We start from the raw sequence: 12,734 nt of genomic DNA on the forward strand, positions 1-12,734 counted from the left end.
TCTCATTGTTTGCAGATGACATGATACTGTATATAGAAAACCCTAAAGATGGTATCAGAAAATTACTAGAGCTAATCAGTGAATTTAACAAAGTTGCAGGATACAAAATCAATACACAGAAATCACTTGCATTTCTATACTAACATGAAAAATCAAAAGGAGAAATTAAGGAGTCAATCCCATCCACCACTGCAACAAAAAGAATTAAATATTTAGGAATAAACTTACCTAAGGAGACAAAAGAAATGCACACAGAAAATTAGAAGACACTGATGAAAACAAAGAACCCAATCAAAAAGTTGGAAAAAGACCTAAACAGACATTTCTCCAAAGAAGACATACAGATGGATAACAAACACATTAAAAGATGCTCAACACCGCTCATTAATTATTAGAGAAATGCAAATCAAAATCACAATTATCTCCTCACACCAGTCAGAATGGCCATCATCAAAAAGTCTACAAACAATAAATGCTGGAGAGGGTGTGGAGAAAAAGGGAATGCTCTTGCACTGTTGGTCACAATGTAAACTGATACAGCCACTATGGAAGACAGCATGGAGATTCCTTAAAAAACTAGGAATAAAACCACCATATGACCCAGCAATCCACTCCTAGGCATATACAGAGGAAACCAGGGTTGAAAAAGACACATGTATCCCACTGTTCACTGCAGCACTATTTACAATAGCTAGAACACGGAAGCAACCTAGATGCCCATCAACAGATGAATGGATAAAGTTGTGGTACATATACACAATGGAATATTACTCAGCCATAAAAAGGAGCGCATTTGAGTCAGTTCGGATAAGATGGATGAACCTAGAACCTATTGTACAGAGTGAAGTGAGTCAGAAAGAGAAAGATATACAGAATCTAGAAAAATGGTTCTGAAGAGTTTATTTACAGGGCAGCAATGGAGAAACAGACATAGAGAACAGACCTAGGACACGGGGAGAGAGGAGGAGAGGGTGAGATGTATGGAAAGAGTAACATGGAAACTTACATTACCATATGTAAAATAGATAGCCAATGGGAATTTGCTGTATGGCTCAGGAAACTCAAACAGGAGCTCTGTATCAACCTAGAGGGGTGGGATGGGGAGGGAAATTCAAAAGGGAGGGGATATATCTATACCTATGGCTGATTCATGTTGTGGTTTAACAGAAAACAACAAAATTCTGTAAAGCAATTATCCTTCAATAAAAAAGTAAATTAAAAAAAAAGTTCAGTAAGTACTAAGGTTTTTTTTTTTTTAATACATAATGCAACATAATTCTTACCATTTTTGGTGACCAAAAATTGTTTGCCTGATGGTAGGTAAGCCTTCACTTTCAATTCTTCCCCTGTAGCCCTTTAAAAAGAGTGAACAGCACCAAAATACAAAAAATATTTTAAAAGGCAAAAACAGAAGATATCACATGTTAATCTCAACACCACACAACCCACACCCCTGAGAAAACTATTTTAGGATTGCTTTGGGAAGGTTCCAAAAAGTGATGTATGTTGCAAGACCATAGCAATAATATAAGTGAAATGTATTTAAGTGAAATGTACTAAGAGACTGCAGACAGACCAATAGAATTTAGATTAAATTAAAAAAAGAACAATAAGGAACTATATTAAGCAATTATTATGTCTTCCTTGAAACAAAAATAATCTGAACCAGATTTTTAAAGTAGGGCTGATCGTAAGACCAAGAGGAGGCAGAAAAATAGCTGCATGATATTGCATAACAAAGGAGGTAGTTGACAAGATTCACATTCCTACTGCTGTATTAAAACTGGAACTCAGAGATAGGATGCTTGGAATCACTAGATGATAATGCTGAGAATAATAATGACAGAAATGAACAATAAAACCTTTTATTGAGAGCTTCCTGGTAGCTCAGTTGATAAAGAATCTGTCTTTCGCAGTGCAAAAGACCCAGGTTTGATCCCTGGATTAGGAAGATCCCCTGGAGAAGGAAATGGCAACCCACTCCACTATCCTTGCCTGGAAAATCCCATGGACAGAGGAGCCTGGCGGGCTGCAGTTTATGGGGTTGCGAATAGTCCGGCAGGACCGAGCGACTAACACTTTCACTTTCTTTCTATTAAGTACAGGATCTAGAACTCCAACATGCATTATTTTCATATAATCCCCAGAAAGCTAAGAAGTGAATAATATTAATAGCCCCAGTTTATACTTTAAACAAAAGCTTAAAGAAGTCACGTTGCCCACAGTCACAAAACCAGACGGCATAAAGCAGCAAGGATCAAGTTACTCTGGGGCCCCTGCTCGTGAATACTGCGCCCTCTGTGGGTCAGAGCCAGGTATAATAGCTCTGATTTGGGGGGGCTACTCTTGAATACTGCGCCCTCTGTGGGTCAGAGCCGGTATACCATCTCTGATTTGGGGTGCTACTCTGGAATATCTCACTAAGAAATTTCTTCAAAGATTATGCTGAGCTGACTCTTACTAGAACTGGTCAGAGCTGGGGTGGCATGTGGTATCTGTCACAAATATAAATGATTTGGAGTTCTGTTGCCTTAAGCTTCCATCTAAACTTCAAACCATAGATTTGAGCATAATATAAAGCCAGGAAATGCCCAAAACCATCTGTCAGGCTTCTAGGATTTTTTAGACCATTCCCAAGTGTCAAACTCAACAATGAAATGGTGATGCCCGAAGTTCTGAGGGAAGATGATATAATACAGTCATGATGGCACCTGTAAACATGAACATATAGCACAGAAATGGTCTGCTTCTAGCACAGATTTAAAATAAACTGTTCCTCTAGCCCCAACAGTCCAGTCAGAAGCATAAACACTGGAGTGTGAAATAACTGAGTTCTAAGCTACAATAAAATTATTACAACCATCATAATTCGTGAAGTGGGAACTATAAATACTATCTGCTAAATGATTCTGTCCATGGATATCAACCCTTAAAACAATACTATAAATTATATAATTAGACAACTAAGCACAACAATCAAATCTGAATAAAGAAAATGTACATCACATATATATCGAAGAAAATATTTTCCTACAAAATGACTACTATTTTAAATGTTATACACCTATTTGACTTGAAATATATATATTGATATACTGTAGATCAGAATGTAGTTAAATATACTTTTAACAATTTAGAAGGTGGGAAAAAGTCTAAATCTGAGAGCTTCTATGATATAAACACAATTTAAAATATGGAACAGAAATACACACAGGAAAGACAAGACACAAAAGTAAATGAACCTGACATTTCAGCCTTTCATGGTACACAGGAAACAATGTTTGAGAACTATTTTGGATGTGTTAAAATATAAAAATTAAAGGTAACAGAATAGGCCACAGATGAAAGAGTTCCAACTGTGATTTTAAATAGTTTACTTAAGCTCTTTAGAAAACATTATCAATTAGAACCTTGTTAATTCTAAAATCCCTGCTCCCCAGTCAAGACTCTACCTTTCAACTACAACTGAAAGTGTCACTGGGAAAAAAAGGATGTAACAAGTTGAACCACTCACATCCAAACAAGATAATAATTCCAAACAATTCTAGCCTAAACAAAATAGTGTGCCAGTATTGGGATCAATTTTTCAGCTACTGACAGGTGGCTTTATCATAAGTATTCAAAAGTAAAGAAACTAAATTTATTATTATTCAGCTATTTTAAAGATACATTATGAGAACTACTAAGCAGCTTAAACTACTTTATAATTAAAAGACACGTTAATGAGAAAAATAAAAATCAGAAAAGTCTATTACAGATAGACTTTATTTGGCATCATGAATCTCTCAACTTTTGAGCTAAAATTCCTAAAATTGGGGAGAAACTTTTGAACCTCAAAGAAATTCTTATGGTAAAGAAACATGAGATTCTGAAAAATTCTGTCTCTATTAATGTCATAAAAAATTCCATACTTTTTAATTTGAAAAATAAGCTAATCAAAATTATTAAACTTTTGAAAATATTTTTTAAAGACCTACCACAAGAACTGATCTAGACACTGTAAAGAAAGGGAATACTGGCAAAGGAAGGCACTGATCTCAAAAATGTCCATCTTCTGTGTTAGCACAGCAAAATAAAACAGGTGTAACGTTCAAATTTTCTTTATTTCACTTTGAGTAATACTGGGGCACTGTTTAAAAGAACAATCTACAAGAGGAAAATTAAACTGATTATTCTAATTTTCATGCACCAATCTACTTGTAAACTGCCATAATCATGAAGTCATACCTTTTATGAACTTTCTATTCCTCAATCAAGAGTACTTACCATTGCCATGTTGGACAGTGGTGGACTAAGTGATCTCCAGCTGCCACAAACTATTCAAGATTTAGAAGAAATACGAAAGAAAGGAAAAAAGAAAAATTGAACATCACTGAATGTAAGGTGGCAGAATACCAAAGGGATCATCTTGTGTAATCTTGATACAAAATAGTCAACTAAAATGCAAATAGCACCGACTTGCTCTACAGCCTAAAGATTTATTTTTGAGTATGTATTAAAACTACAAATTTTAACACTCAAAACAGTCCAAATTAATTTTGGTAGAGAAAAAATTGAGTGCTACTAATTTTTTATTCAATTTTAATCACTGGATGAGATAATGCATTCAGTATCATGAAATGAATGAAAGTAATACAACAGTATTTTAAAACACCAAAACCACTTTATGTGTGAATAAAATGAAGAGAGATTCTTGCTAACAGCTGAAAACTCAATGAAGATCTTTGAAAAAATTACTAAATAAACACAGTTCTATGATGTAAGAATAGTTTATTACCTCAGAGTGTACAGTTTTTCTTCCTCATTTAAAAAAAATTTAAGTAATATATAATTTTGAAAGCTTTTTCACAATGTTAAAGCAATCATTAATAAAAGAGAGAAATGTACTGCCAACCAATGGGGAAAAGTTAGAAGCTTTTGGATTGAATTGGAAAACAAAATCACAATTAAGAAATTGAATCCTCCTAACAAATCTTGGACTTTCTGGTTAGGCTGAATATTGTACAAGTTTTTTTGTTTTTCTTCAAAAATGAAAAACAGACTCAGAAAGAAATAGTTTAACCTTCTGAAAATTTCCATTTTATGTGAGCATGGACTGATCTTAATTGCAAGACAGAAATTCTGCTTATTCTTAAAAGCAGAAAATGAGTCTGTTAAGCATAACTGCAGTGTCCTGACTCAAGCAATACGCACATTTTTCCAATTCTATTTCACAACAACAGTTCTAACTTAAAATCATGTAGTGTTTGTATGTTTATTACATAGCAAAAAAATTACATCATCTTTAATCTTCTAATGCCTTTCTGAGAAAAGTATATCTATATGTGATATCCTACTTTGAGAGTAAAACTCTTAAGAATTCTGTGAGTAACTTCTAAGAAGATAGATTAATAAGATTTAACAGTGTACTCCCAAAAGCAATTTTAAAAAATGTTTCTACTCTTTTATTTAAAGAATTTCTTAACTATATAAAGTGATTAGGTAAAGACAAAAACCCAAATGAAAGCCAACACGCTCTTCCCCAAGTTTTATGCATTTCGGGTCACTGCAACCAGATGCTACCTAATAACTCTGTGGTTATCAGGAATTAATTCAAAAGTATTCAAAAGTATTAACAAAATGCAAGCAAAACAAAGAATTAAAAATTTTTAAATTCTTTAATGGGGTATTGCTTTGAGGTCACAAGACTCTAGTACCCTAGCACCTCTGGTGACATCTATTGAAAAAATAACAAAAACACCATAAGACAAGGAAAACTATAAAAGAACATAGCATCACAGTGATATTTAGTATATGGAATCTCTTGCTCTCGTTCTGTTCCGTTCAGTCGCTCAGTCGTGTCCGACTCTTTGCAACCCCGTGGACTGTAGCCTACCATGCTTCTCCGTCCATGGGATTCTCCAGGCAAGAATACTGGAGTGGGTTACCATTTCCTTCTCCAGGGGATCTTCCCAACCCAGGGATCGAACCCGGGTCTCCTGCACTGGAGGCAGATGCTTTAACCTCTTAGCAGTGGCCATTATTTTCATTACGTGCTTCCTATGTTCAAATGAAAGATTCAAGCTTCTAAATTCTCAGTACTGCTTACTCTTAGTGATTAAACACTGGATAACTCTAACAGGATGGAATTAATGTTAACATTCTGAGAAGCAGCTTTATTCTTCAAGCTATCCTTTATTACTAGTACTCTACTTACTCAAGCCATATACATGTTGTACATTAAGTATTTTTAGTCCAAAAAGCACCATATTAATGCTTGTCCCTTGCTTTTAACACAATACTTTCACATCTCTCAATGAAAACAAAAAGACAGCTAAATGCTGACAGCCAGAAGCCCAGAAACAGTAAGAGAAAACAACTGAACAGATCAAAATCAGTATAGTATTTCCATCAAACCTGTCAATCCTAAATGAAATCAACCCTGAATATTCATTGGAAGGACTGATGCTGAAACTCCAATACTCTGGCCACCTGAGCAAAGAGCTGACTCATTGAAAAAGACCCCGATGTTGGGAGAGATTGAGGGGAGGAAGAGAGGGGGGCGGCAGAGAATGAGATGGTTAGGTAACATCACTGACTCAAGGGACATGAGTTTGAGCAAACTCTAGGAAACAGTAAAGGACAGGGAAACCTGGAATGCTGCCATTTATGAAGTCACAAAGAGTTGGACTCGACTGAGCAACTGAACAACAAAAAAGCATTTTGTCTTCTGATCTTCTTCCTCTAGGCTCAGTTCAGTTCAGTCGCTCAGTCGTGTCCGACTCTTTGCAACAACACAAATTGCAGCACGCCAGGCCTCCCTGTCCATCCCCAACTCCTGGAGTTCACTCAAACTCATGTCCATCGAGTCGGTGATGCCATCCAGCCATCTCATTCTCTGTCGTCCCCTTCTCCTCCTGCCCCCAATCCCTCCCAGCATCGGGGTCTTTTCCAATGAGTCAAATCTTCACATGAAGTGGCCAAAGTATTGGAGTTTCAGCTTTAGCATCAGTCCTTCCAATGAACACCCAGGACTGATCTAGGCTCATTTTAAACTAAATCCTATAATTGTGCTCTATTCTCAATACAGGATTATGTGGTTGGTACCCAACTGAGCTAGTTCTTGCTGTGCATTTGTTTAAAAAGGGGGAAATTTATAACTCACTTCATGATACAATTAAGTGCATTGTAGGATTAGTAGCCGGAGAAGGCAATGGCAAGCCACTCCAGTACTCTTGCCTAGAAAATCCCATGGATGGAGGAGCCTGGTAGGCTGCAGTCTGTGGGGTCACTAAGGGTCAGACACGACTGAGCGACTTCACTTTCACTTTTCACTTTCACACATTGGAGAAGGAAATGGCGACCCACTCCAGTGTTCTTGCCTGGATAATCCCAGGGACGGGGGGGCCTGGTGGGCTTCCGTCATGGGGTCACACAGAGTCGGACATGACTGAAGTGACTTAGCAGCAGCAGCAGCAGCAGCTGCTTAAAACAGCAGTAGCTGTTTTAAAACAGCTTAATTCTATTCAACAACCACAGGCTTGCATCTCTAACTCCAGCTATCTATTCATCATTGTCACTTTCACAGAGGAGATAAAGCCAAAAAATACAAGAAAAACAGCAAACATTCATCTCTGCTCTTCATTTTAGATACTGAGTTTTAAGACTCATATCTAAATTATACCTGGCAAGAATATTAATACTATCCTTAAGCTCAAAACTTAGTTTTACATGGCATTCAAGATATTAAACTTATGATGTCTACGGCAGACAGGTCCTTTAGAGAACGTCAAGCCAAAACTCCTCATCTTAAAATGAGGAAACATGAGGCCTGTGCCTAGATAGCTTGATTTGTCCAAGTCAGAATAGGAGAAATAAGAGAAATGGGTCTAGAAGGCAGATCTTCCAGGTTTTGTCCGTACCACTATGTGTCTTCACTAAAAATAAAGACAATTTTAGATAAAACTGTCGGTTCAGCACACCATTCTTTGAACTTAAAAGGATTTGGGACTGAAGAGATTGCATCACAATTGAAAACTGAAAAGTCAGTTAATTCTTTGACTTAAGGTCTTGGAATTTACAACATGATCGTGTAACTTGGCTCATTTCAAAATGTTTCTTTCAAAACAGTGAGTTAAGTTCCATTGCCAATGACTGGTACTTTTAATGAGAGCCAAAGGTGAAGCTTACTTAAATTATTTGCCTTTCATCAACAATAAAAAATAAACGTGATGTAACTGTAACTACTCATCAAACTGGAGTCCAAAAGGATTTTTAGACCAGAATTTATTTCTCTGAAGACAACAAAATAAATATCTAAAGGAAAAAGAAAACTTTTATTATATAGGTTTGATGAACAAGCAAAATGATTCCTCAAAACATAATTCTATGTTAAAAGTTCAATAAAACACAATTGGTCTATAAGAGCCATGAGTTTCAGCATTAAGCAGACTCATTACTGTTTGGCTTGGAGAAAAAGTCAAAGAATGGTGGAAAAAATCAGTGTTAAGTATGTAGCGATAAAATATGTAAGCTGAATACTGATAGAAAACTTAATATCCAAGCATTAAGTCAAAGTTTCCAAATGGAAAGCCATGAATACTCATGTCTGGGGTAGAAAGAATCAAGACGCAACAAATATCAGAGTCCAATGCACAGCTCAATATAATACAAATATGATTGAAGGATAAATGACTACAGGAGTCTTTTCCATTTCTTCTCCTACCCTCATTTTTAAATAAAGAGGAACTATAGAAAAATATGAGAAATGACAAACTGGGAGGGAAGTTACATTTTCTTTTATGGGAAGTAGAAATCCTTACAAGATTGCTAATACAGTCAACAGGATCTAATTTTACTCAAATCAAGATTAAATTTCAAGATGTTTTCTTATAAAACAAAAAAGTCACCCAGTTTACTGTAACTGTAGAATATAACAGCTTTATAATATCTTCAATACTCACCTCTTCTGGGGTGATAACTCCTGTTTCCTTAAACTTTGATTCCTAAAGAGAGTAAAAAGAATAACAGTATTACACTATCTCTCACTTACAATTGAACAAACATTGTGGGCAACTATTTGCCTGGCACCCATCTAGGTAATGGAATGTGCAAAAAAAGGAATCTGTCACTGGTACCTGACCTCAGGATTATGTAGCAGAGAAAACTGACATGAAAACAGAAAACTGACAGTGTGATCAATGCTATGTTACAGCAAAGCTCTTTGGAAAAACTTTCAAAAGTTTATACAAACACTAAAGCTCAAAATAATTTTGTAAAATGACCAAATATCATTATTTTACAAGACAGCAAAAATATCTTCGAGATGTTTAGATATCTTACAATTCAGCCAATGTCTCGCTGAAATTGAGTAATATTAGAAACCAAATCTAGAAGTCCTAAACCATTTAATATTTTCCCATTATTCTCATCTCCATCAAGATAGTATTCACTATACTCTCCCTAAAGCCAGGATGTTATTTACCAAATTTTTCTAAAGTTTAAGTTTTACGTAAGATTTTATGGTAGAAATCTACAAAAATGAAGATCCATTTATGAACATTACTGATTCAAAAAATACCAAATAAAACACACTAAGCATTATTTGAGTAATAGGGACATAGAGTGAATAAAATAGACCAAATTCATCCTTGTCTTCATAAGAAATTTAAACTCCAGTGCAGGGAGAAAAGTCAAATGGTAATTAATACCAGGAAGAAAAATAAGGCATAGAGGATACTAGTGGGGGTGGAAAGAGAGAGATGGTTATTTCAAATAGGATGGTGAGGAAACAAAGACTTCACTGATGGGTGACTATACAGTAGAGACCTTAAGAAAAGCAAACAGCCAAATGCTGAAGAGCATTTCAGAGCAAATGGAAAACCCAAGGCAAGAGAGGTTTTTTTTTTTTGGAGAGCTCTTGATAGATAATATAGAGATATAATCTATAGTTATAGATAATACAGACTGGTTTTTAAGCAAAAATGAGCAAGAGGTTTTGCTTAAAAACCAGTAGTAGTTGAGATAGGACCCTTTATCAAACCCCTATGGGCTTCCCTGGCAGTTCAGTGTTAAAAGAATCTGCCTGCCAATGCAGGAGACTCCAGTTCAATCCCTAGGTCAGCAAGATCGCCTGTAGTAGGAAATGGCAACCCACCCCAGTATTCTTGCCTGGGAAATCCCACAGACAGAAGAGCCTGGCGGGCTACAGGCCATGGGGTCACAAAACCATCAGAAGCAACTTCATGACTAAACAAAAACCTCAAAACAAGTATAAGCTTGAAGATCCCTGTAAGGACTTTGGCTTTCACTATACATATGCCTTTCAAATCACGATTTTTCTTAATTTTTACTTCCTAAGAAAAATCATTTTTTCTTTCCCAGGAATTTAGTTTTTTCTCCTTGCCTTCCCATGTCTAGTAGGAAACGATCAATACAATAATTAGTTTTGTAAACAGGGAAGTTTGCACAGGGAAGAACAAGAAGAGGGTCATTAATTCTTTTTTCCTTATTACTAAAACTACATACTAAGAAGCTAAGAGATTTTCTCAGCTTGGTGAACAAGTAGAACGCTTCCTAAAAACATAATCTTTTAAGTTCAGTAAAATACAACTGGACATTAAAATAGCAGTTTCATGTTTAAGACGTCTTTTTCTCTTGCTCCTCTCTCCCTGAAACTAAAAAGTTTTAGTAAGCATGTATTATTTAAATGCTGTATGACTAGTTAGACATGTTTCTGAAGAGAAGGCATAATATGCAAAAGAATCACTTGATTCAAATGTCAAAATCATTTTTAATTTCAAAACAGACTGAATAATCTTAATTAGGATGTGTTTCACACTAAACAGAGGCTGAGCAAGCGTTGGAGTTCTCATTTATAATTTTTTTTTAAACTTGGCCCAACAAGGTATAATTTTAAACAATTCTTAGAAATAAGTATTTTAAAACACAGGATTAACATTTCCCATCGTCCTGGAAAGGGAGTAAAGTAAAATTTTAAAATACCAGAGTAACTTTTGAATAAAGAGGAACCATTTCCAAGGATCGGAGAAGGCAATGGCAAGCCACTCCAGTACTCTTGCCTAGAAAATCCCATGGATGCAGGAGCCTGGTGGGCTGCAGTCCATGGGGTCGCTAAGGGTCGGATACGACTGAGCGACTTCACTTTCACACATTGGAGAAGGAGGTGGCAACCCACTCCGGTGTTCTTGCCTGGAGAATCCCAGGGACGGGGGAGCATGGTGGGCTTCTGTCTATGGGGTCACACAGAGTCGGACACGACTGCAGTGACTTAGCAGCAGCATTTCCAAGGATATTTCTGTAAGTTGAAAACTTACAGAAAAAGACACTTCAGCAAGAAATCCTTATTCATTTATTTTTTATCATTGCTCGCTTTTCAGAAAGGAAAAATAAAGTTACAATAACAACAAAAAAAGTTACCGTGAAAGTTATAAAAGAAAAACTCGAATGCACTTCGAGAAATTTATCTTTGAAAATAAGAAATCAGTCATCGGTTTAACAGGTAATATGTCACAATTTTTACTTTTAAAATGCTGTTATTGCCAATGTAAAATAAAATTATGTATTTAGAATGGTCAGGTTGCTCACGTCCAAGATGAACTAGTTTCGGCGATTTTAAAACCTGAAAAGGGGGGGCTTTGCCTGTAAACTGGGTTCAATGGTACTGAAAAAAAACATGTTGCAAATTTCACCTTGTTCTTTTGAAATCTAACAAACTCATTCACAACTATTTCAAACTCCTAATTATAAGAGACTTACCATGAAATTTGAAAGAAAAAAAATGACATGTCATTTTAGCATGAAACACTTATTTAAGATAAGCAATAATCCTTCTTTTAAAAGTTCAAAAGATTTCCGATGTTAAGATTTCACGTTCTCAAAAACCACCTAGCTGCGGACCACCTTCCAACCCAAGGTACCCAGAGGAGCTGAGTTCCGACGGGAGCAGACAAGAGTGGAGACGCACAGAGCGCCGCTGCAAGAGCAGAGTAAGACCGCGGTAGGGGGCTGCACCTCTTCCCGCTACACCCTCACGAGTGGCTGCACCGTTCCGCGCCGGACACCAGTGACACCCGGCGCCGGGTCCTCGGTCCCTGCAGAGCCACGCGTGCGCCTGCCAGCCCCCCGCATGGCCGGCTTACCTTGAGGACCGGGGTCAGGTACTCAGCCACTTCCAGCGCCTTTCCCTTCACCGTGTTAATCACATTCTGCATCCTGGGGCCGGAGGGGCGGCCGGCCCCGCGAAGGAGTGGAAAGGGCAGCCGGGGCAGGGACGAGTCAGGAACCGTCCCCGCTGCCGCCGATCCGCCTCGGCACCCGGCCGGCGGCACGCGAGGGGACGGGTCGCGACGGGGCGGCCGGGGCGAGGGGGAGGGGCGGCCGGCGCGGCGGCGAGGGCGGGGCGCGCGCTCCTCTCGCCGCAGGCGGCGCGCCTCAGGCCCGGCCCCGCTATCACCCGGCCGCGCGGGAGGGCGCCGGGGCCGAGTCGGCGGGGAGAAGCGGGCGCGCGCGCACCCCTCGCCCCCTGGGGAGCTGTCTTCTCCACCAAGCTTCACTCGCGCCCCTTCCGGCTTCCCCTTCTTCCTCTCACGCTCTCGCCGCAGCTCCGCCGCCACCTGGGCCTCACGTGACACAGGCCTCTTCCCGACACGTGACGCGAGAAAGGCCGCGCTGGGGCGGGATCGGGCGGCTTCTCCCCTCCCTCCGGAAGCGTAACACCGAGCGCGCCTGCGCAA

At 38.3% G+C, this 12,734-nt stretch overlaps 1 protein-coding gene across 2 annotated transcripts in view; it reads right to left on the minus strand.

The window, feature by feature from the left end:
• ATG3 (autophagy related 3) overlaps positions 1–12,734 on the minus strand; it is a 38,742-nt gene that overhangs the window by 24,567 nt on the left and 1,441 nt on the right. Inside the window, exons 1-4 of one of the 2 annotated variants that reach the window (XM_055422485.1) lie at positions 12,141–12,730; positions 8,943–8,984; positions 4,267–4,316; positions 1,284–1,354 (exon numbers count right to left, since the gene is read on the minus strand). In XM_055422485.1, the coding sequence (XP_055278460.1) occupies positions 1,284–1,354; positions 4,267–4,316; positions 8,943–8,984; positions 12,141–12,212 (235 nt within the window). In that variant the 5' untranslated portion in view covers positions 12,213–12,730. Of the gene's footprint in view, positions 1–1,283; positions 1,355–4,266; positions 4,317–8,942; positions 8,985–12,140; positions 12,731–12,734 lie in introns of those variants that run through there. The other variant, XM_088836931.1, reaches the window with a different exon arrangement.

Source organism: Moschus berezovskii, chromosome 1, assembly GCF_049115385.1.
Source record: "Moschus berezovskii isolate FMDL1 chromosome 1, NW_MosBer_1.0, whole genome shotgun sequence".
In the NCBI taxonomy this organism is placed as follows: domain Eukaryota; kingdom Metazoa; phylum Chordata; class Mammalia; order Artiodactyla; family Moschidae; genus Moschus; species Moschus berezovskii.